The 20,055-nt window shown below is 35.3% G+C and overlaps 2 protein-coding genes across 4 annotated transcripts; both read right to left on the reverse strand.

The window, feature by feature from the left end:
• Positions 1 to 705: 705 nt before the first annotated feature.
• LOC144545167 (proline--tRNA ligase, cytoplasmic-like) lies at positions 706 to 4,467 on the reverse strand. Of its 3 annotated transcripts, XM_078293754.1 has the most exons (12): positions 4,394 to 4,467; positions 4,071 to 4,118; positions 3,291 to 3,391; positions 3,081 to 3,173; positions 2,860 to 2,976; positions 2,594 to 2,781; positions 2,441 to 2,507; positions 2,237 to 2,359; positions 1,984 to 2,136; positions 1,347 to 1,850; positions 1,150 to 1,243; positions 706 to 1,031 (listed from the first exon to the last, which is right to left on the reverse strand). In XM_078293754.1, exons 2-12 carry the CDS (start codon positions 4,096 to 4,098, stop codon positions 967 to 969), a joined length of 1,533 nt encoding a protein of 510 aa, XP_078149880.1. In that variant the 5' UTR covers positions 4,099 to 4,118; positions 4,394 to 4,467; the 3' UTR covers positions 706 to 966. The 3 variants fall into 3 exon arrangements, with proteins under 3 accessions (XP_078149880.1, XP_078149879.1, XP_078149882.1); XM_078293753.1 differs by lacking the exon at positions 4,394 to 4,467 and having other exon boundaries at positions 4,071 to 4,155; XM_078293756.1 differs by lacking the exons at positions 4,071 to 4,118; positions 4,394 to 4,467 and having other exon boundaries at positions 3,081 to 3,193.
• An 862-nt stretch (positions 4,468 to 5,329) lies between these two features.
• LOC144545168 (succinate--CoA ligase [ADP-forming] subunit alpha, mitochondrial) lies at positions 5,330 to 8,757 on the reverse strand. The gene is made up of 7 exons (XM_078293757.1): positions 8,481 to 8,757; positions 8,163 to 8,372; positions 7,919 to 8,089; positions 6,156 to 6,279; positions 5,999 to 6,060; positions 5,824 to 5,905; positions 5,330 to 5,735 (listed from the first exon to the last, which is right to left on the reverse strand). The coding sequence occupies exons 1-7, from the start codon at positions 8,694 to 8,696 to the stop codon at positions 5,596 to 5,598; spliced, it is 1,005 nt and encodes a 334-aa protein (XP_078149883.1). The 5' UTR covers positions 8,697 to 8,757; the 3' UTR covers positions 5,330 to 5,595.
• Positions 8,758 to 20,055: the final 11,298 nt, after the last annotated feature.

The following is a 20,055-nucleotide window of genomic DNA, read 5'->3' on the forward strand; positions in this document are numbered from 1 at the left end:
AAAAAAATTCCAAAAAATATAAAATTTGGTCTCCAAGCACATTTTATTGTAGAAATCACATCTAACTATTTGGATTGACGATTTGAACTTTGAAAATGTAAAAAATGATTGTGGTAACTTGTTGTAACTTGATCCTCTTCTTTTTTTTAATTTTTTGACACATTTTCATAAAAAATCTCATACAAATTACATATTAAATGACAACTAGAATTCTTTAAATGATATAAAAAATAGAAAAAAATGAAAAATGACCGATCAATTATCAATCAATTAAAAAATCCTTGAATGACATTTAAAAAAGGGAAAAAAAATCAAGATCGATTAAAAAGATAATACAATTTGCATATGACGAGTACGTGTCTAATCAATTAAAAAATCCTTGAATGACATTTAAAAAAGGGAAAAAAAATCAAGATCGATTAAAAAGATAATACAATTTGCATATGACGAGTACGTGTCTAACTAAATTTCGTTGTTTGGCTTTTGGGGTATAGGTGTCAACCTTAATCTCCGTCCCCTTTGCCATGTAAAAGCTTAATTAATTTGCAAACTGTGTAACTCTGAATTAGCAGATGAGAGGTTGAAGAAAGCTTTATAATCTAATCTCTGGTTGATGCTCCTCTATCAAACCATTTTATATGCAACCACAATTGGCCAATTCTAGCATATGAATCCACAGAAAAAGAACACTGAAAAATTCTTCCATCACAAAACACTTTAACATTTGCGGAGCACCAAAATCAAAATGATCATAATTTCTATATTTCCTAGTCAAACAAAATTGTCCCATACAACTCAGAAATGAAAACACAAATAGATAACTAAAACTCTTTAAAAAAACTTCGGCTAATTCAAACATCGTCAAGTAAAAAAACACACCATAATTCATCTAATTCTAACAATCAAAATTGAATTCAAATAGATATTGCTTAGCTCAATTCGAAACCAATCTTGTGAATCTTGAAATTAGTAACTCCGTCCCCAGTAGGTCCACTTCTTTGCTGGCTTTCCAGATGCAAAGCAAACCGTGCCTACATGAACAAGTTCCATTCGGTCAGAAACATATTAACAAAAAGAAAGAATAAATTAAAAGATACGAGAAAATTAAGAGAGAACTTAAGAGGTAAAATGAGTAATTAAGGAACCAACCAGAAGGGAGTTCAGGCTGGTCAAAAGGGGAGCATAATGTTTTCGCAGCACCCTGGTCTGCCTTGGTTCTTGCCTTCACATCTTTCTCCACTTCCTATAATTTATATATTATTTTTAGATCAGTGCATGATCAATTTCTTGTCAGAAAACAGGAAAAGATGAGAGAGATCTAGAGAGAGAGAGAGGTATATGTATACCTCCTCATCACACCAGGGGGCAAGGATCAACTTCTTGTTGTTGAGAGCGGCCATGAACTCATCCCAAGTGTGCACCACTTCAATGCACGCATCTCTTTTCTCTTTTGCTATGTTGAATAGATTTTCCTGAATGCTCATCAGAATCTCTTGCACTTTCTCCACCAACTCAGCCATCGGCACGTCTATTTTTGCACCATTGTCCCGCCTCACTATACGTGCCTGGCTTTTCTCCAGGTCTCTGGGTCCGATCTCTATTCTTAAAGGAACGCCTTTCATCTCCCAGTGAGAGTACTTCCAGCCTGGCGAGTAGTTCTCTCGTGTGTCCAGATCAGCTCTCATACCGGCAGCATTTAATTCATTCGCTGTTGATTCACATGCCGCCTTAATGGCCGTAGTGTCAGCATCTTTGTATGGTACAGGGATAACTACTACTTGTACAGATGCAACTTTAGGAGGCAGCACCAACCCCTTGTCATCTCCGTGCACCATCACCATCACCCCAATCTTTATTTTTTTAGACAAAAAAACACAGTTCTTGTTAGGCTGACACCATATGTATCAACACTACACTGGCTGGTATCAAATGCAAAGAGAATATATTTATTTATATATATATATATATAGAAGATGAACTTACGGTACGGGTGCTATAGGCCCAAGAATTTTGCCAGACCATTCCCTTTCCGCCCTTGTCATCTTCAAAATTGATTTGGAACATTTTGGCGAAGTTTTGGCCAAGGCAATGTGAGGTGGCACCTTGAATCCCACGACCCGTGTGAGGGATAAAAGCCTAGGGGAGGGAGGGAGGGAGGGGAAAATTAAACCAGTAATTCTCAGTTGAAGTAAAAAAAAAAATACAACTAACAATGAAATAAGAATTAGTGGTGCACCTCAACACTAGTAGTGTAAAGACCACCAGCAAACTTCTCAAGTTCGCTTTTTTTCCCCTTTATTACAGGAATAGCTAGATACTCTTCGTATACCCTTCTATACAGCTCTAATATCTCAAGTACCTAATAGATTGTGATGCATCAGAGGTTAGAAGAAAAAAAAAATCCAATTAGCATAAAAGAAGCATGTAGAAAGAAACCTACCTCTTGATCTGCTTCTTCTTTTGTTGCAAAAGCAGTATGCCCTTCTTGCCACAGAAACTCTCTACTCCTATAAAATTGAAAACAATTCTCAAATCAGACATTAAATAAGGTTCAATATATATTAAACCCGTGTGATTGCAGAAAGAAAGGTACCTGATAAAAGGTGTGGGGTTGCTGAACTCCCATCTGACAACATTGCACCACTGGTTGAGCTTGAGAGGCAAGTCACGGTGTCCCCTGATCCATTTGGCAAAATAAGGGTACATTACTGTCTCACTTGTCGGCCTAATTGCAATGGGCACCTCCAGATCTGACTTCCCTGATTTTGTCACCCATGCCACCTGTAGATCAATCCACTCTCATTTTTGCAACCATTTCATTTTAGTGTTTAAAAACATCAGAACCAAGAGTTAACTAACCTCAGGAGCAAAACCCTCGATGTGATCCTTTTCCTTTTGTAGCACATTCTCAGTAACAAAAAGAGGGAAATAAGCATTCTTTATGCCCATTTTCTTTATTTCTGGATCAAAGAATGCCTGCCAAAATAAAATTATAAAAAAGACAGATGGGGTTCAATGTTGAATTTGTAATCTGACAACACAAGAGAAGAGAGTATGAAAGGAAGAGCAGAGGTAGTTACTTGCAAAGTTTCCCAAATGGAAATAGCTTGTGGCCTTAGAATATAGCAACCCGAGATGTCATAGTACTCTATCATCTCACTGTTCACAACAACCTGAAAGTGAAAACACACAACTGAACTAACTATAAAAGGCATGCATATCTTTTGAGTGAGTTTATATAATATAACATCCAAGTTTGTTAAGAGATATCATATGACAGCATAACTAACCTCAGAATACCATTCTCCAAAGTTGTCATCTTTCTTCACTGCCATACCAAGTTTTGTTTCTTTCTTCACTTCCTTCTTTTTTGCTGGTTTTGTTGGTTTTGCTGATGCCAACAAAATTCATATTAGAAATAAAAATAAATCTTAGCCTTAAGCATGGTTTGAATGACATAGATTGGTACTTTCCTAGCTATGATTTTTTTCATTTTGTTTTCATTAAGCTTACTTGAACTAACTTTTGGGGTCTTTGTAAATTGAGGAGGGTTCAAATGCCTCCATTTTTTGTGCCTCCATCATGCCTCCATTTTTAAAAACTTAAATAACTCAAAGTTTAAAACTTAAACGTCAAAATAAAACCGTTAGATCTAATCTATATTATTTTCTCTATGTGCCCATAAAAAATTATCACATTTTGATTTTGCTTTTATATGAATCAATAAGTTGAAAAATCAACGTCTATAAATTATCCCCATTTGTATACATTTTTACAAGCTCAAGATGACAATCAAAACAAAGTTGAAATGCCATAATTTTTTACATGTGCATAGATAAAATGATATAGTTCATATCCAACGGTTTTATTTTGACGTTTAAGTTTTAAACTTTGAGTTATTTAAGTTTTTAAAAATGGAGGCATGATGGAGGCACAAAAAATGGGGGCATTTTAACCCTCCTCTTGTAAATTAGCATTTCTAATTTTATCATCCCTGATTTACCTAATATGTTAATGAAGTTGACAGTAACTAGAGATTTATTATATAAAAAAAAAAGTTTGGTACTCACTAGCTACATTTGAAGATTTAGTCGCCATCTCCAGCTAAGAGAAGCGTCCTAAAGAATGCAAAGGAGACAATTTTGAGTAATGGCACTACAAAATGAGAGCAATTGAATTGTGAGATGAATTAACCAACCACACTGGACTGAGATTAGTGTTTTGGAGTCTAAGATTGTATTGTATGCAGATTTTGGGCTCTCAAACCTTAAGTGTAAAGAAATTTTATTCAGTTAGCACAAACAGCGCTGATTGTGCTAATTAAAAAAAAAATAATAATAAGTAGAGAACAAGCAAGAAAAAGTCAGAAATTTTGAAATGACTTTTCACTAACCAGCAAAGATCGGTGCTCAGATGTACCTTGATAAGGAGGGAGGGAGAGAGAGAGAGAGAGTAAAAGTACCTTGATGAGGAGTGGAAGAGGGTTTAGACTTTAGAGGCGGAGCGGCTAGGGAAGACGAAGAGAGAGAGAGAGAGAGAGATTTAGGTTGGGATTGAATTTACATTTCTGTCCCCGGCTAAAATTGGCGCTTTGTATACCCGATTCCGTACCTCCCAGGTACCTGACGGAGAACAATTATCAACGGACGGTACAGATTAATCTCAGCAGGACTAAATTCAATCAGGTGACTACGAAAACTACAAGGAATTGTGTTGAGATTCGTGCCAAATTAAGAGAACGGTCCAAATTTAATGAATTCATCTCAGGTACCTGGGAGGATCTGAGTTCTTGTATACCCAGCTCATGTAGCTAAGGTACTTCAAAAGTTGAGTTTAGATCCCGACCGTCCGATCTGCTTCGAACTCGGACCCTGATCCTGATCGGACGGTATGGTTTGTCCCCGTGCATTTCATGGCCGGTTTGACCCGAACCAAATACTGATCGAACGGTATGGAACCAAAAACTATAAGATTACTATAAAGCAGCCATCAATATTTTTTAAATCCAATAAGAATCTTAAATAATAAAAAAAAAAAAAAAACGCATACATCTTTTTCCCCCCTAAATTGCAATGAAGGATACAATAGTTAAACAATGATAAACACTATTTTTTATGACTTGTATTGTATCTCTTCTAGGTCATATTCTTAACTAGCAACAATTTATAATTATGAATTTTGAAATTAGATAAATCAAGTTGTGTTCTTTACAACTTTGAGAGTAATTGTTCGGTTTGCAGTTTAGTTTTAACAAGCTTAAATTAAAATTAAAATTAAAAAAAAAACAAAAACTCTGTCCAACAGAGGAAATAGAACAAGAAACAAAACATTTAGACATAATAGCACTTCTTCAATCAGAAAACTAAATGCCTCAATTAGTTAGAGAGAATCAACTAAACTGTAGCAAAAAGTAACAAAATTACCGATTCTGGCATAATTTTGTGGCATTATGCCGAGCCTCCAGCTCAACAATCTAGTCTTTTTTTCTTATTTATGGGTTCATTCAGACACCAAAAAGCCAAACAATTAAAAAAAAACCCAAGTCCTTGAATTTGTGTAGAGAGATAGTATGGTGGGAAAGACAGTATCTCATCTCTACTGAACAAGTCCCAGCTCCTTGAATTTTTGTAGCATTGCTTCACCAATCTTTGCCGGGGACTCCACCACTGTCACGCCGGATTCTCTTAGCGACTTTATTTTGTCCTGTGCTGTTCCCTTCCCTCCTGATACGATAGCTGAAAGCAACACAAATATCATATGATCATCATGCAATCTCACCTCATCGATATTACTGCTTGATTAAATGCGCAAAAAAAAAAGTACCTCCAGCATGACCCATGCGCCGACCAGGCGGTGCCGTCAGACCCGCAATAAAAGCCACAACCGGCTTCTTAGTGCCGCTTGCCTGCATCATACAATTCCCCCAAAATTAAACTTTACTTTGACCAGACTAATTCTATGATGACATGAAAATCATACCAATGCTGTTAATTCTGACCTGAATGAAGGCAGCTGCATCCTCCTCTGCTGTACCTCCAATTTCACCAATTAGAACAATGCCTGAAGACACAGACAACAATTCAAACAAAAAATTAGATCCTGTGGAAAAAGATATACAAATAAATCAAAGTTTGTAAGCAAAAAAGCAACGGTACCTTCGGTCTGAGGATCGTCAAGGAACTTGGTTACGCAATCAACAAAATTGCAACCGTTGAACGGGTCACCACCAATGCCTACACAGGTTGACTGTCCCAGACCAACTGCAGTTGTTTGGAAAACCTAACAAAAAATGGGAATTAAATATACCAAAAAAGACATTTTTTCAATCTAAAATAAAAACAAAGGTTAAATCAAGGGAAATTCAGGCTTTTACTTTCTTTTGCCAAGTCTGAGGACCAATTTGAATCTAAGGAACCTATTTGATGCTACCCCAAAAACCTAAATTATTCATATAATCATATTTCGTCATTGTGCTTTATCGTTACTAAAACAATAAACAAAAAATGAACTCGCTCAAAAGTCCAAATATCATTTTATTTAGGGAGAATTTCTAGTGTGCCTATGCAATATCTAATATCTAATATCCCTATGAAAGCATAACATTTTTTCTTCCATCACCCTTTTATTTATTTTAAAAATCAAATGGGCAAATATGTCCTTTCATTATTTCAAATACTCGTCTCTAGCTTGCCTACTTCTCCCTGCCTCCCTTCCATCCTCCATATCTGATGCCAGTGAATATTTACTGCCTTTTGATGCTTGCCAATAGTCAAAAGATCTGTTTTTGTTACTGGATTGAATCTGGCCATGCTAGAGCAAAATTGATCGTTAATAAATGATTAACTTGTTGTGTTGCCAGGACTAATGTTCTACATTTCAGTTTTTTTTTTCCCTTTTTGTTAGTCTTGGTAAAATGTATTTATGTGGGCAATCAACGAACGTATTTTGATTTTCCTTAACCAGTAGGTGTATCGGCCAAGTAATTTTTAGCCTCTACTGGAGTTAGATTTTCGTATTTTTTATTTAAAGCAAAAAAACTGTGTCCAGGAGATTCAAACTTCTTCTGTTCTTATTTCTTTTCAAAAATCAGTTGGTGAAGGAACAACTTGCAAATATGTTGCTAAAGGAAATATTTTACGAAAGAGAAATAAGTTTGATTAAATTAAGAAAATGAGAAGGACATGGATAAAAGCAGCGAAATTCATTGGCAACAATTAACATCCCAAATGATCTGCCTCTCAAACTGGTCTCATCCGACAGGAGTTGCAAAATTTGCCAGAAAGGGAGGATGGGAGGGAGAGATAAGGGATTAAAATAATGAAAGGGCATATTTATCCATTTAATTTTTTCAATAATTAAATAAAAGTTAAATAAATAAAAAGGGGATAGAAGAAAAAATGTGAAGTTTTAATGGGGATATTGGATATTATGGTGTTTTTATGGGGAAATCGGCTATTTTGAAAGTTTGTATGAGCACACTAGAAATTCTCCCTTTTATTTATGCCTATCTGGAGCTAGAAGTTTTACAAAAGATAATCGAGTAAGTTGGACACTAGATAAGACACTGGAATTATTCTCTTGCCTATTTCACCATTCGTGCTCCATTTAGATACTACACTATTTCATTTTTTTTTTATAGCAATTTCTGCAATTACTATTTCATTTCATTCACTGGTTGGTTGGTTATGCTAAAACTCTTTTTAGTTACTCCATTTGAAAGATCCAAAAAGAAAAGACAGTAGTTTGATTTTAGTGGTTAGTTACTACCAAAATCCTAAAGGATAGTCTTACTACTTGGTATTTGAGGCCGACAGATGAATGAGCATTTGATTGAAGAAATTGAAAAAGTATGTATGATCTATTCTATGGGGTGTTTGAGGCCAACAATAAGAGAGAGAGAGAGAGTTAGCATGCATACCGCTTCATAAGTCAAGGTACCAGAGCGAGATACAATACCAACACGACCAGGCTTATGAATATAACCAGGCATGATCCCAATTTTGCACTCTCCAGGCTTAATAATTCCAGGGCAATTGGGTCCAATGAGGCGGGTTTTTGATTGCTGATTAAGAGCAGCCTTGACTTTGACCTGAAATTAGAATTTGTTAGCATAGCATAGCATGATGAGATATAATTTGTTAGTAAAGCATAGCATAGCATACCATATCATGCTGAGGAATTCCTTCGGTGATGCAAACGACGAGGTCTAATTCGGCATCCATGGCCTCCATAATAGCTGCAGCTGCAAAAGGAGGGGGCACATAAATAACAGATGCATTGGCTTTGGTTTCTGCCTTTGCCTCTGCAACTGTGTTGAACACTGGTAAACCTAGATGCTCTGTGCCGCCTTTCTTGGGAGTCACTCCACCCACCTTTTTTTTTTTTTGTATTTTTTACAAGCAAGAGTTGTCAATACATGAGATGAGATGAGATGAGATGAGATGTAAAGAAAAAGACAATATGAGTTTACCATACCATACCATGTTGGTTCCATACTCGATGGCTTGCTCGGTGTGGAAAGTGCCGTTCTTTCCGGTGATCCCCTGACAGATCACGCGTGTGTTCTTGTCCACGAACACCGCCGCCTGGGGTGCCGCCGCGAAACCCCGAGTCTGGGCCAATAGAGACGGCGGTTGGGGTTGGCCAACGGAGGCGATGAGTCGAGTGGCGGCGGATCGGAGAAGTCGGCGAGACATTTTCTATGAGAAAGAGAGAGAAAGAGGAATGATGAGAGAGACTGCTGAGCTCTGAGAATTTTGAAGAAGAAGAAATGAAGAAACTCAAATGAATCTTTTCCGGCCCGGCCCGGCCCAGAAGAGCCCAACCCAAGGGTGCCCATTTTTACAGCACCAATTCTGTCTTATACAGCACAATATAAATTTTGGGACGAAAATACCCCTGCTTTTATTTTCACAGCACACCCAATCAAAGACTCGGTGCAGGGATATTTTCGTCCCAAAATTTATATTGTGCTGTATAACACAGAATTGATGCTGTAAAAATGGGCACCCCAACCCAATGGTGACTTACTTCTCCAGCTCATATCAATATCATAGATGACAAATTGACAAAGTGACTTACTTCCTTTTAAATTTTGCATTTTAATTTTAATCAAGGTAGAAAAGTTGTTTCCGCGAGGATCAAATTTTATGTTTTTTTTTTTTCTATACAATATTTTAACATATTCTATGTACTTTAACATGGCATTAATTAATTGTAGGATCTCAAATAGAAATATTGTCCTCTTATTTCACCCGTTATCACTACACCTGGAACACATACGTAGAGCATTAATTGTAGGATCTCTAGCTAGTGAACGCAGGGGACACTACATATATTAATTTTATGTGTTTTAAAATTAATAATTAATGTTGATCGAAAAGCTAGCTGTGTACCTAATTAATTAGCTCATACGTAAAATGCTCAGAAAAATGTACAATTTACTCTTCTTTTTCAAACCAACAAACAAAATACTTATCTTCATAAATTATTAACAAAATATCCTTGTGACCCCATTTTACCCTCCCTTTTCCCTCTCTCTCACTTCACCTTGTTACTCCTAGAACTTTTTATTTGAAATGGAGGATTAATACTATATGGAAATTTTGTGAACTTAGAAGTGCATATATTTTATTGTATAATTTTCTTTTTAATGTTATCTTATAAACTAAAATTGATAGCATGATATTATAGCTAATATACAAAATATTTTTAACAGATAATTTTCTTTAACCGTCATTATATAATATATATATATAGACAGAGAGATAGGCTAATGTGCTTTCGGTAACATATGGGCCAAAATACACACGGTCCAAATTTGAAATTTCAAAATTCAAAAAGTCGATCTGAACCGTTCATCTTGTTCTCCATTGCTTGGAGACCAAATTTTACATTTTTCTGAATTTTTTTACTAATTAAGGACTATATATTATGCTCATTTCTCTTCTTAATTTGCAGGTGACATAGGTCGATGGGTTGTAACTTGTAAGTTAATTAATTTCCTTGACCAGGTAACGAATTAATTAATGATAATTCTTAATGATCTAGAGCTATTGGTGACATTTGAGCTTTATATATTATATATACAAAGGTATATATAAGATTCTATTCTATTTGTTTGTATATATATAGTTTGCAGTTGATCATGTAATTAATATGAATGGTAATTTTGAAATCTGAAAAGGGGATACTGGCATGGCCTGGCCATGAGAAAACCTTAATTACTCAAAGCCACCGTGATTGGAGCAAAGGTTGGGAGATCGACCACGTACAGCAAGAGGATTCAACCTCAAAATTCCCTCAGATATCTCAAACTTTTAGTTGATCTGTGGGAAGGTACGAAGGTTTGGAGAAGGAGAGGGTAAATTTATCAATTTAATATTAAAATAATTAAATAAAGAGTTAAATAGGCAAAACGGAGATATTGCCTATTATGTTGTTTTGATAGGGAAATTGGCTATTTTAAAATTTTACACGGGCACACTAGAAATTTTCCCTTAAAAGATTTTAGTAAGAGTGATGCTTCTATGCATACAAGGACCTATTTGTAAAATGAACATATTTTTATTTTCAAAGTTCAAACAGTCGATCCGAACCGTTCATCTTGTTCTCCATATTAATATGTGCTTGGAGACCAAATTTTACATTTTTCTGAAATTTTTTACTATTTATTAAGATGAGTACAAAAAATATCAAATTCAGACCATTGAATTTTGTACCCATCTTAATAAATAGTAAACAAATTCAGAAAAATGTAAAATTTGGTCTCCAAGCACATCTCCCTACCTTATTAAGGAGCTTAATGTCTAGATCCTGCAAGGGTTCTGATTTACTTTGTTTGTTTCGGATTGAATCTGAGCCATCTAAACAAATAATTTGCCTTCCTTTGATTAAATACATCCTTTATATACGTAGAAGTCCAAAATTAGTTAAAATTGTACCCGTTACACGTACCGCTACATGTATTATCACAGGTATTTTGATTCTGCACCGTCAGATTTCAATCAAAAATCGTGCAAATTATCTTTCGCTGGAGCGCTGCGCCTCTCCCAGCAAATTATCTCTATGCCCCCCTCCCTTCCCGATCCCTCCTTCCAAAGATAAAAAAAGAGAGAAAACCCTAATCGCCTCAGATCTCCGCCACTCCGCCTTCCTTCACCGTCTCTCTCAAAGCACTGTGAGAATATCAGATAACGGTCCCGCTCCTCTACCATACCTCGGCATCTCCCCCAAGGCCCCAACGTCTCCTCTCCGCTCAGCTCACCTACCCATCTAGAATCCCTCTTCTCACCAAACCCATAAATCTGGAGCGATACTCACAAAGAGAAAAGAGAGACTGAGGCGGGAGAGAAAGACAGAGAGAGAGCAGAGAGATGGAGATGACGCAAGGCGAAATCATCTCGATCGCCGTGGCAGTGGCGGCGGTTGGTGCGGCCGCTGCCTTCTACTTCTACAGCAACAAGAAACAGAAAGGTTCGTCTTTCTCTAGGTCAATCTTGTCTGATGAATAATCGATCTGTTCTGTATGCAATTCCTATCGTGTTGATTGATTTGATTCGATTTGAGTTGCTTTTTGTTTGGTCCTGATAAAGATGCCAGTAAAGCAAATTTGCAAATACTTTTTGATTGGTTGTATGAAACGGATTATTCAATGTATTTAAAAGGTTGAAGATCTATAGACTACTGATAAGTTTGACAACCTTGACACCTGTAATATTAACTTATATTTTTGAAATCCGACAAGAAAATTATAATCTATACTTTATACATATTATGTACATGATAAATAATGAAATTTTATGCAAGTTTAACTGATCATCAAATGACATGAAATTTGCAATGATTCATATTCAAGTATTTGATGGCATTTGATGGAATACCAAATATATTTAAATTGCATCATAATTGATATAGAACCAATCTATTAGGAAAATGACACGTTTATAAGTTTTTCTTATGTTTTTAAATTCTGTTGGCATGATTTGAGCATGTGTTAGCAAGGTTGTCAAGATTAGCCGTTTTCTTGGGGCCCCCACCCAATTTAAAATAGAGATAGGGACTTCTTTAGATATAGGGTTAGCTCATTTGAGTAACTTCAATAATGTAGATCAAGTGCTGATATATTACTAAAATCTTTCATGAAAGTTTGGTAAGTTAATCAGAAAATTTAATAATGTGTACTAATTACGAATTAGCCAGCATACACTTTTTAATACATACATTTTTCTTTATTATTGGTATCCCTTTTAGAAGCATTATTACTCTCTGGTGTTGCTATCCTTTTGTAATTAAGGTTATATAACTAAGTCAAAAAATAACTACTTGCCAGGTTCTCTCGTACCAAGAGAATTTCAAGGAATTCAAACTTGTCGAAAAGAAGCAATTGAGCCATAATGTGGCCAAATTCAAGTTTGCATTACCTACACCAACTTCTATTCTGGGACTTCCAATTGGGCAACACATCAGCTGCAGGTTGGGTGTTCGTTCTTATTTAATTTAAATTCACACTTTTCTTTTGGCCTTTAAAGTTCTTACAAAGAATCAGGTTTGATCTGAAATAATGATTTAAGTCAACGGTGAAGCGCAGTGATCAAAACCAGAATCTCACCTCGATATAATTGGTGAAGTTGAAGGGATCAAAATTATAATCTCGCCTCAAATTGATTTTGTCTTTCTTGTTATTTGTATTTATTTGTGGTGTTTCTATTAATGCAATAGAGGTAAAGATAGTGTGGGTGATGAAGTGATCAAGCCTTACACTCCAACCACACTTGATTCTGATACTGAAAAATTTAATTGATTGATGAACTTATTAATCGTCAATGAACACTTGATCAAGCCTTACACTCCAACCACACTTGATTCTTTTACAATTTAATTGATTGATAAACTTATTAATACCGATACTAAAAAAAACCACTGGTATTGTTCATTGTCTGTGTGTACTATTTTCATGAATACTAAGTTTTCCCTTTCTTCACTCAAAACCACTGGTACTGTTCCATTTACTTATAATAACAACAAAATTTGACTTTGATCTGAGTAAGCTTTACTTGATGTGCATATTATTATTCTATTGTTATTCTATCATTAACAAATTTGTTCTGCCAAATAGAAAATTTTCTTCATTTTATTATTTTTGTCTGTTCAAGTTGATGATTAATTTGACCATACACAAGTTTCCCTTTTAATTATATCTTAACTAAAACCACCTCACAGTTTGGATCTTCTGTGGTGACCTCTTTGACTTTCCTTCTCTTTGTTCTTGTGGAAATTAGAAGCTTTTTAAAAGAAAGAATAAAGAACCTTGTGACTCTTCTATGATCCATACCCTTTAATTGCAAACAAACAAAAAAATTGTAAATATGTTAAATAGCAAGGTCCTATATTAAAAAAATTTCTTCACTCTCTTGACTGACAAAGTACTTAAAAATAAATTGACGTTTAATCTTGGTTCTTGATGATTTTGATCTTTATTATGGTTTCTTATGCATAAACAGTGGCTTAGAACCTCTAAAACCAAAACTAATGTAGTTTGGACCTCAAAACCTGGTGTGCTGACATCTAAACAGGCTCTTTGGCATAACCCCGTGCATTTACCAGTAGAAAATACAAGAATAGCATGAATTGACTCCAACTGGTACAGAAGAACACTGAAAAACAATAAAAGGAAAGAAAAGTAATAAAAGTAGTAAGGCACATAATTGGATCGTACAGTCAGGTAGAGGACATCACCCCAAGCATCTGCATACTAATTTTTCCCTTTTTAGGATCTTTAAAGTATTGTTAAAGTATTTTCGAAGTTTACCTTTTTCAAAATACAAACACTGTAAAATTTTGGCACAAGACCCCAAACTGCCCCTTTACTAAACTGCATACAAAATTAGCTCCCGAGCTCCAAAATTTCTGAAATTTCATGAGGATTTAGAGCATGATTCAACAAGAATTTCCATATAAAGAGCATAATTTTCTGATTTAGCAAATTACCCATAAATTATTCTTGAAAACTGACTGTCTGACAGTCATATTGTGTATTTTTAAGCAAATAACAGAAGAAAATGAAAATAACATTGAGAGAGAGAGAGAGAGCACTAAAGAATATAACTAAAACCACCTGTTCATATTAGCTCCTGAACCATGAAACTTCTGAAATTAATTAGGCATGGTAGAATTTGGTACATGATCACTTCTCAGGTCATGTTTTAAGTGTGTATGAAATATCAAAGAATTCCATGACCTGTAGCTAGGTTAACCGTTTTTATTTCATTTTGACTGTTTTTGGGGCATGTTGTACCAGCAGGGATTGCTTTGCATTGTCAAGAGCAGGGATTGCTTTTCATGGTCAACTCTATGTTGCATGGTCATCTCTATGTTGCATAGTCAAGAGGAGTATCTCGACAAACAACTCATGTATTGATAAAACCTTATGGAGATCATAATGCATCTGGAGGAGTTTTCACTAAGAACGTTGTATACTAAGAAGTTCTAAAAGCACAATGAGGTAAATATTAAGCATAAATTGTTAACTTATTATATTAAGCATTTGGTTGCTCTGAGTTGGAAATTTTGAAAACAATACCATCCAATCTTTCAAATGTCATGTTGTGGTTTTACTCAAGTATTCTGTCAGGCATTTATGTGTCATGTTGAGTTCAAAAATTTACTACCACCACCCACCTCAAATATATATATATATTGAAGGGCATGAATAACATTTAGATTGGAAGAATCAAATTTGAATAATGGAGCTATATAATTGAAGGCATGAATAGCAGCAGATGCAAAATCTAAATCTCTACCCTTGTCTTATTTGTATACTTTTTTTTTTACTGATAACAAAAAAATTAATTCAAATGTGGATAAAAAAACGTATTTAATTAACTACCATTGAATTTAATTTGAATTTAACAAGCATTTCACTATTCTCTTATATTAGCATTCTTATTCTTCGAGAATTTAAGGTAACCTAGCAAAATTGACTGTTTTTTTATTGTTAAATTTGTAGGTGAGAAAGAAAAGAAATTCTTCAAATATTTCTTACTAGGTCTAGAGGCATACAAGATCCAACAAAGACACAACTACACAAGCTAACAATCGACACATCATATTCATTAACTCTTTTCTTTTTGTACCGGATCTTTGTTGCATCCACTTTTGTAATAGTAATGCCTTTATTAAATTACTGGTTTCTTATGTTTAAAACTATGCTATTGTTTTGGTGCAGTCTTCTGAAAAATGTGAAATATGATATCTACTGTCCTTCTCTAATTTCTTGTGAAAAGCATTGGCGTCGAAAGGCTATAGAGAGTCATTTTTCTGTGTTGTACTGATGTTCCCTTGTGAAACATACATGATATTGCTTTATCAGTGTATTCTGGATATATGTATTTTTTTCTCTAAAAAGTAATGTTGTCTCTTTCGCATGCATGGAGGAAGGGGTGATGTTTTTTATGGCACTTTTTATTTATGTTATTTGATATCATGTTATAAGCCAATATTGAATTGTTGTTTGATGTTTGATATTAGATTCGAATCGAGCTATTATGTATGTTATGAGAAAAAATAATTATTTGATATTATATTCAAATTGAGTTATTATTCAAAATCATTGGTACTTAAAAATACATAACCATCATATCATCAAATTATTATTAGATATCACAGTTCAAAAATTAAAAATTCATAATCATATAAATTCTTTTTAGATATCATGTTTCTCAATTTTTGAATAATTATTATTTTTATTGGAATGTTTTTTTTTTAATAAAAATAAGTTTGGTTTTCTAATAATATGTCCCGTTGCATCGCAAGGGCACAATACTAGTATTAATATGGAGAACAAGTTGAACGGTTCGGATCGACTGTTTGAACTTTGAAAATAAAAATATGTTCATTTTACAAATAGGTCCTTGTATGCACAGAAGCATTTGCCTTTTAGTAAATATTACCTACTATATATATAGAGAGAGAGAGAGAGAGAGAGAGAGAGAGAGTAGAACTAGGGTGTTCTTAAGCTCACCAAAGTGTTTGGTGAGCTTAACTCCAAAATCCATCAAATCAATTTCAAATGACGAATTCGAACTGTTGAAACCCGCCTATCTTACGTGTGATGCGTCTACATGTGAAATTTTTAAACATTCAAATTAGTTTAGTATAACGTCAATCGGTCAAAATTAGAAGGTTAATAAATTAATTTTAATGCATTCATTTTTTAACGTTTGTTGACCGCTTGACTTTATCCTAAATTAATTTGAATGTTTAAAATTTTAACATGTAGACTCATCACTCGTAAGATAGGCGGATTTCAACGGTTTGAATTCGTTATTTGAAATCGATTTGATAAATTTTGGAGTTAAGCTCACCAAACACTTTGGTAAGCTTAAGAACACCCTAGTTCTACTCTATCTCTCTCTCTCTATATATATATATATAGAGTTAGGCTGGGGTGCTATGGATAGCATAGTGGCCTCCCGTGTTACATTCTGAAATTTTAAAAAAACTTGATTAAAATTGATAAATCGATCAATTGGCTTAAATAAAAAGGTCTAATTAACTTAACGATCGTTCCGAAATTTTCTGACCGACTAAAACGAAACTAAAATTTCGTAATATAAATAATGTATGAAATTGTGTATAATAAAATTTAGAGATTTGGAAATAAAATAAAATATAGCACTAGGAATAAAATTATAATTATTCGGTAAATTAGAAACTTAGAAAATCCGTTACATTTCCTTTTAATTGTTAGGAAAGAAGAAATTGGTTTAATTAGATTCGTGTGAATAAATAAGTAATTAAATTTCAAATAAGAGTATAATTATACGAAATTATTCGTACGAGATAAATTATATAAAAGTTACCAATTTCATTTATTTGAGAATTTTAAGGATTTGATTTGATATTTATATATATAGACATAGATACTATCCGATATCGATTTATTCGAATTCTAAAAATTTAATATATATAATTATATAAAAGGAAAATCAAATTATTCGAATCTTAAATTGAGAAATAAAAATATAAATTATATGTACAAATATAGTTACAAAAATATTATGAACTTTCGATTCGAAACTATAGTAGAAACAGATTTTTAAACCAATTAAATGACCCTATTGAAATTCAGAATTTGTTTGGACCTTTGGATGTAATCTAACACGGATCTTAAATGTTGTAACTTAAATTTTGGAATTATATCAACCATTCATCTGAACCAGCATGGATCTTGAAGCAGCCCATTTAATCCCACCCCTCTCCCTCTCTATCTCTCCTCTCCCTCCCTACCCGTGAGACAGCCCCCCCCCCCCCTCTGTCTTCTCTTCTACGCCAAGCCAAGGGGGTCTCCGCCCCCTCCCCTTCCGCCGCTGCCACGGCCAGCCCGCCGCCCCATCTCTCTCTCTTTCCTTCTCGGTCCGACCCGCCAGACCCGCCAGAAACCCCTCTCTCTCTCTCTCGGTTCTGCCTCCACTGCCCCTCCGCACCACCCCTCCTCCTCTCTCGCTGACCCCCGCCATCACCACCAAACCTTTCCTCTCTTCCCTCTCCAACCCGTGGACCTCCTCGTCCAATTAATATCTCTCTTTTGCACCGATTTCCTCTACACTCGTGAGGACCCGAAACCCTAGAAATTGGGGGTCCGTCCTTGTTGCTTGCGGGTGCTAATCGGGTGTCTCTTGGTGCTAATATGGTGGTCGGAGACGCTAAATCAGTGGTGGTTGATTCAATTTTGGTGGCCACAAGGCACGGCGAAACCCTCGGAACCGATCACTTGTTTCAACATTTTCTCTTTCGGTTAATTTCTAAAATTCTTGATTTGTGTTTTGATGAACTGATTAATGTCGTAGGATGTGAAATTGTTAGTTTCGAGTACGGGTTGTTGATTTTCCCGACTCGATCGAATTGCTCGAATAAATTAAGTATAAGGGGTTATATTGCAAAATGATTTTATTAATGGTCGGAATTGTAAAATATATGACCATAGTGATTTGTATGAATTAAAGGGGATTGTAGTTAGGATTTTGTAAAGGGAATTATAGTTAATTACACCTTTGCTCGGGTTGTTGATTTTCCCGGTAAATGGTGCTGACTTGAGGCTTGAGTCGTATTGATTGAGTTCTGGTGTGCCTATTCTGATCTGACCTGTGGCTTGTCTCTGTTTTGCTGGTTTTATTTGTGCATGGCTGTGTTGGGTGTATGAATGGCGAAGTGTTGGTACCAGTGGTACCAGCCCAGTATACTACTGGTATGGTGCTGATTTTGTGTGTGTACCAGTCCTTGACTTGACAGAGACCAAAAATGTAAATAAATTAAATTGAAGGTTGTTTTGTGCAAAATACAAGCCTTGGGAATTTTTATAAAAATAAGGGGTATGAATTATAAAATATAAGGCCTATGTGAGTTGTATAAATATAAGGGACAAATTTGTAAGATGTAAATTGTTGAGGCTATGGCCGGCCATGCATGTGAAGTATTATAATTTGAGCCATATGTGAATTTAAATAATTGTAAAGTGGACTTGAATTGGAATAAAATAATTGATACGTCCAATAGACCAAAGTGTAATAAGGTGAAAGTTTATATAAGGGCCGACCATATATATATAATTTTGGAATTGGACTTGAATTAAAATGATTATAAATGAGCCGAAAGGTATAAAAGAATTGACGAATGGAAAGACGGCTTTTGGGAATTTAAGTTTTGAGAATGTAACCGAACTAAACCAAGTAATCGTATAATATAGGTGTAGGCTCAGTCGAGCCAGATATCGCGAGGTAATTCGAGACGCCCGATCCGTAATTAAGCGGTACGCTCGTCATAATAAGGTGCGGGATTCTTGGACTTGTTTGATACTTTATTTTCAGGAATTAAACTGTTTATTCGTTTGTCATGTTGAATGATTAATTGTTGCATATTTTGGAATTCATGCTGCATATTGATTCTTGCATAAATGAGAATGATTGAATTGTTCGGTTAAGGTTAATTGGCATGTTGGTATGGTTATTATTTGATTAGTTCTATTAATTGTTCTTGATATGAATGAATCTGCTGGATAAGGTAACGGTGACCTATTCGTTGACCTGTGTTTACGAATTTGCCAGACCGACCTGTTTAGGTGGCTGGATTAAGGTGACGCTGCTGACTTATGCGTTGACCTGTTAGAATTTGCCAGACCGACCTGTTTAGGTGGCTGGATTAAGGTGACGCTGCTGACTTATGCGTTGACCTGTTAGAATTTGCCAGACCGACCTGTTTAGGTGGCTGGATGAGGTGACGCTGCTGACTTATGCGTTGACCTGTGATGATTTTGCGAGGCTGACCTGTATGTGTGGCTTTGATATATTTGCTTGAGATTTAGCAAAGTTGACCTGTATAGGTAACTTTGATTCCGTGTGATTGCATTTGTCAAGTTGACCTGTATTGGTGACTTGTAACCGGACCTTAGGAAATGGTTAAGCCAAACAGCAATTGCAGATGGGTGTCTGATAAAGGGTCCAGCTTGGTTGGCCATCTGTAGGCGTCTGTAACCCTACAGATGTGGGTTTGATAACGGTCCAGCTCGAAAGAACATCTGTGGTTGCTACCAGTCATAATGAAATGAGTTAAGCCAAAATATATGTTGTGTTTTGAAAACCATCTTGGAAATTCCGTAAACTGTGTTTCAGGTTGATAAATTGTTGTCGAGTAGTGGCATTCTGTTATTTATGTTTTCGTATATATATCTGTTTGCATTGTTATTGTTTGGGTTTCATTGTTGAATACAGAGTTTGATTGCAAGTCCAATAATCTAAACTGTGGCAAATTTCGCACTGATGATTTATTCTCACCCCCACCCTCCCGATTATTTTCAGGTTTATTTTACGGATGCTGCGAATGAGGATATTGGTAATGCATATAAAAAGATCCACTGCCTTGCGTGTATATGTGACACTAGATAAATACACGCGGCAGGCTGTCAGACCCGGTGGATTTGGGGTGTGACATCCCGTGCTACGGCTCAATATTCAAGTTTTCAAAATCCAAACGGTCGATCCGAACCGTTCATCTTATTTT

Source organism: Carex rostrata, chromosome 27 (assembly GCF_964058835.1).
Source record: "Carex rostrata chromosome 27, lpCarRost1.2, whole genome shotgun sequence".
Taxonomy (NCBI): domain Eukaryota; kingdom Viridiplantae; phylum Streptophyta; class Magnoliopsida; order Poales; family Cyperaceae; genus Carex; species Carex rostrata.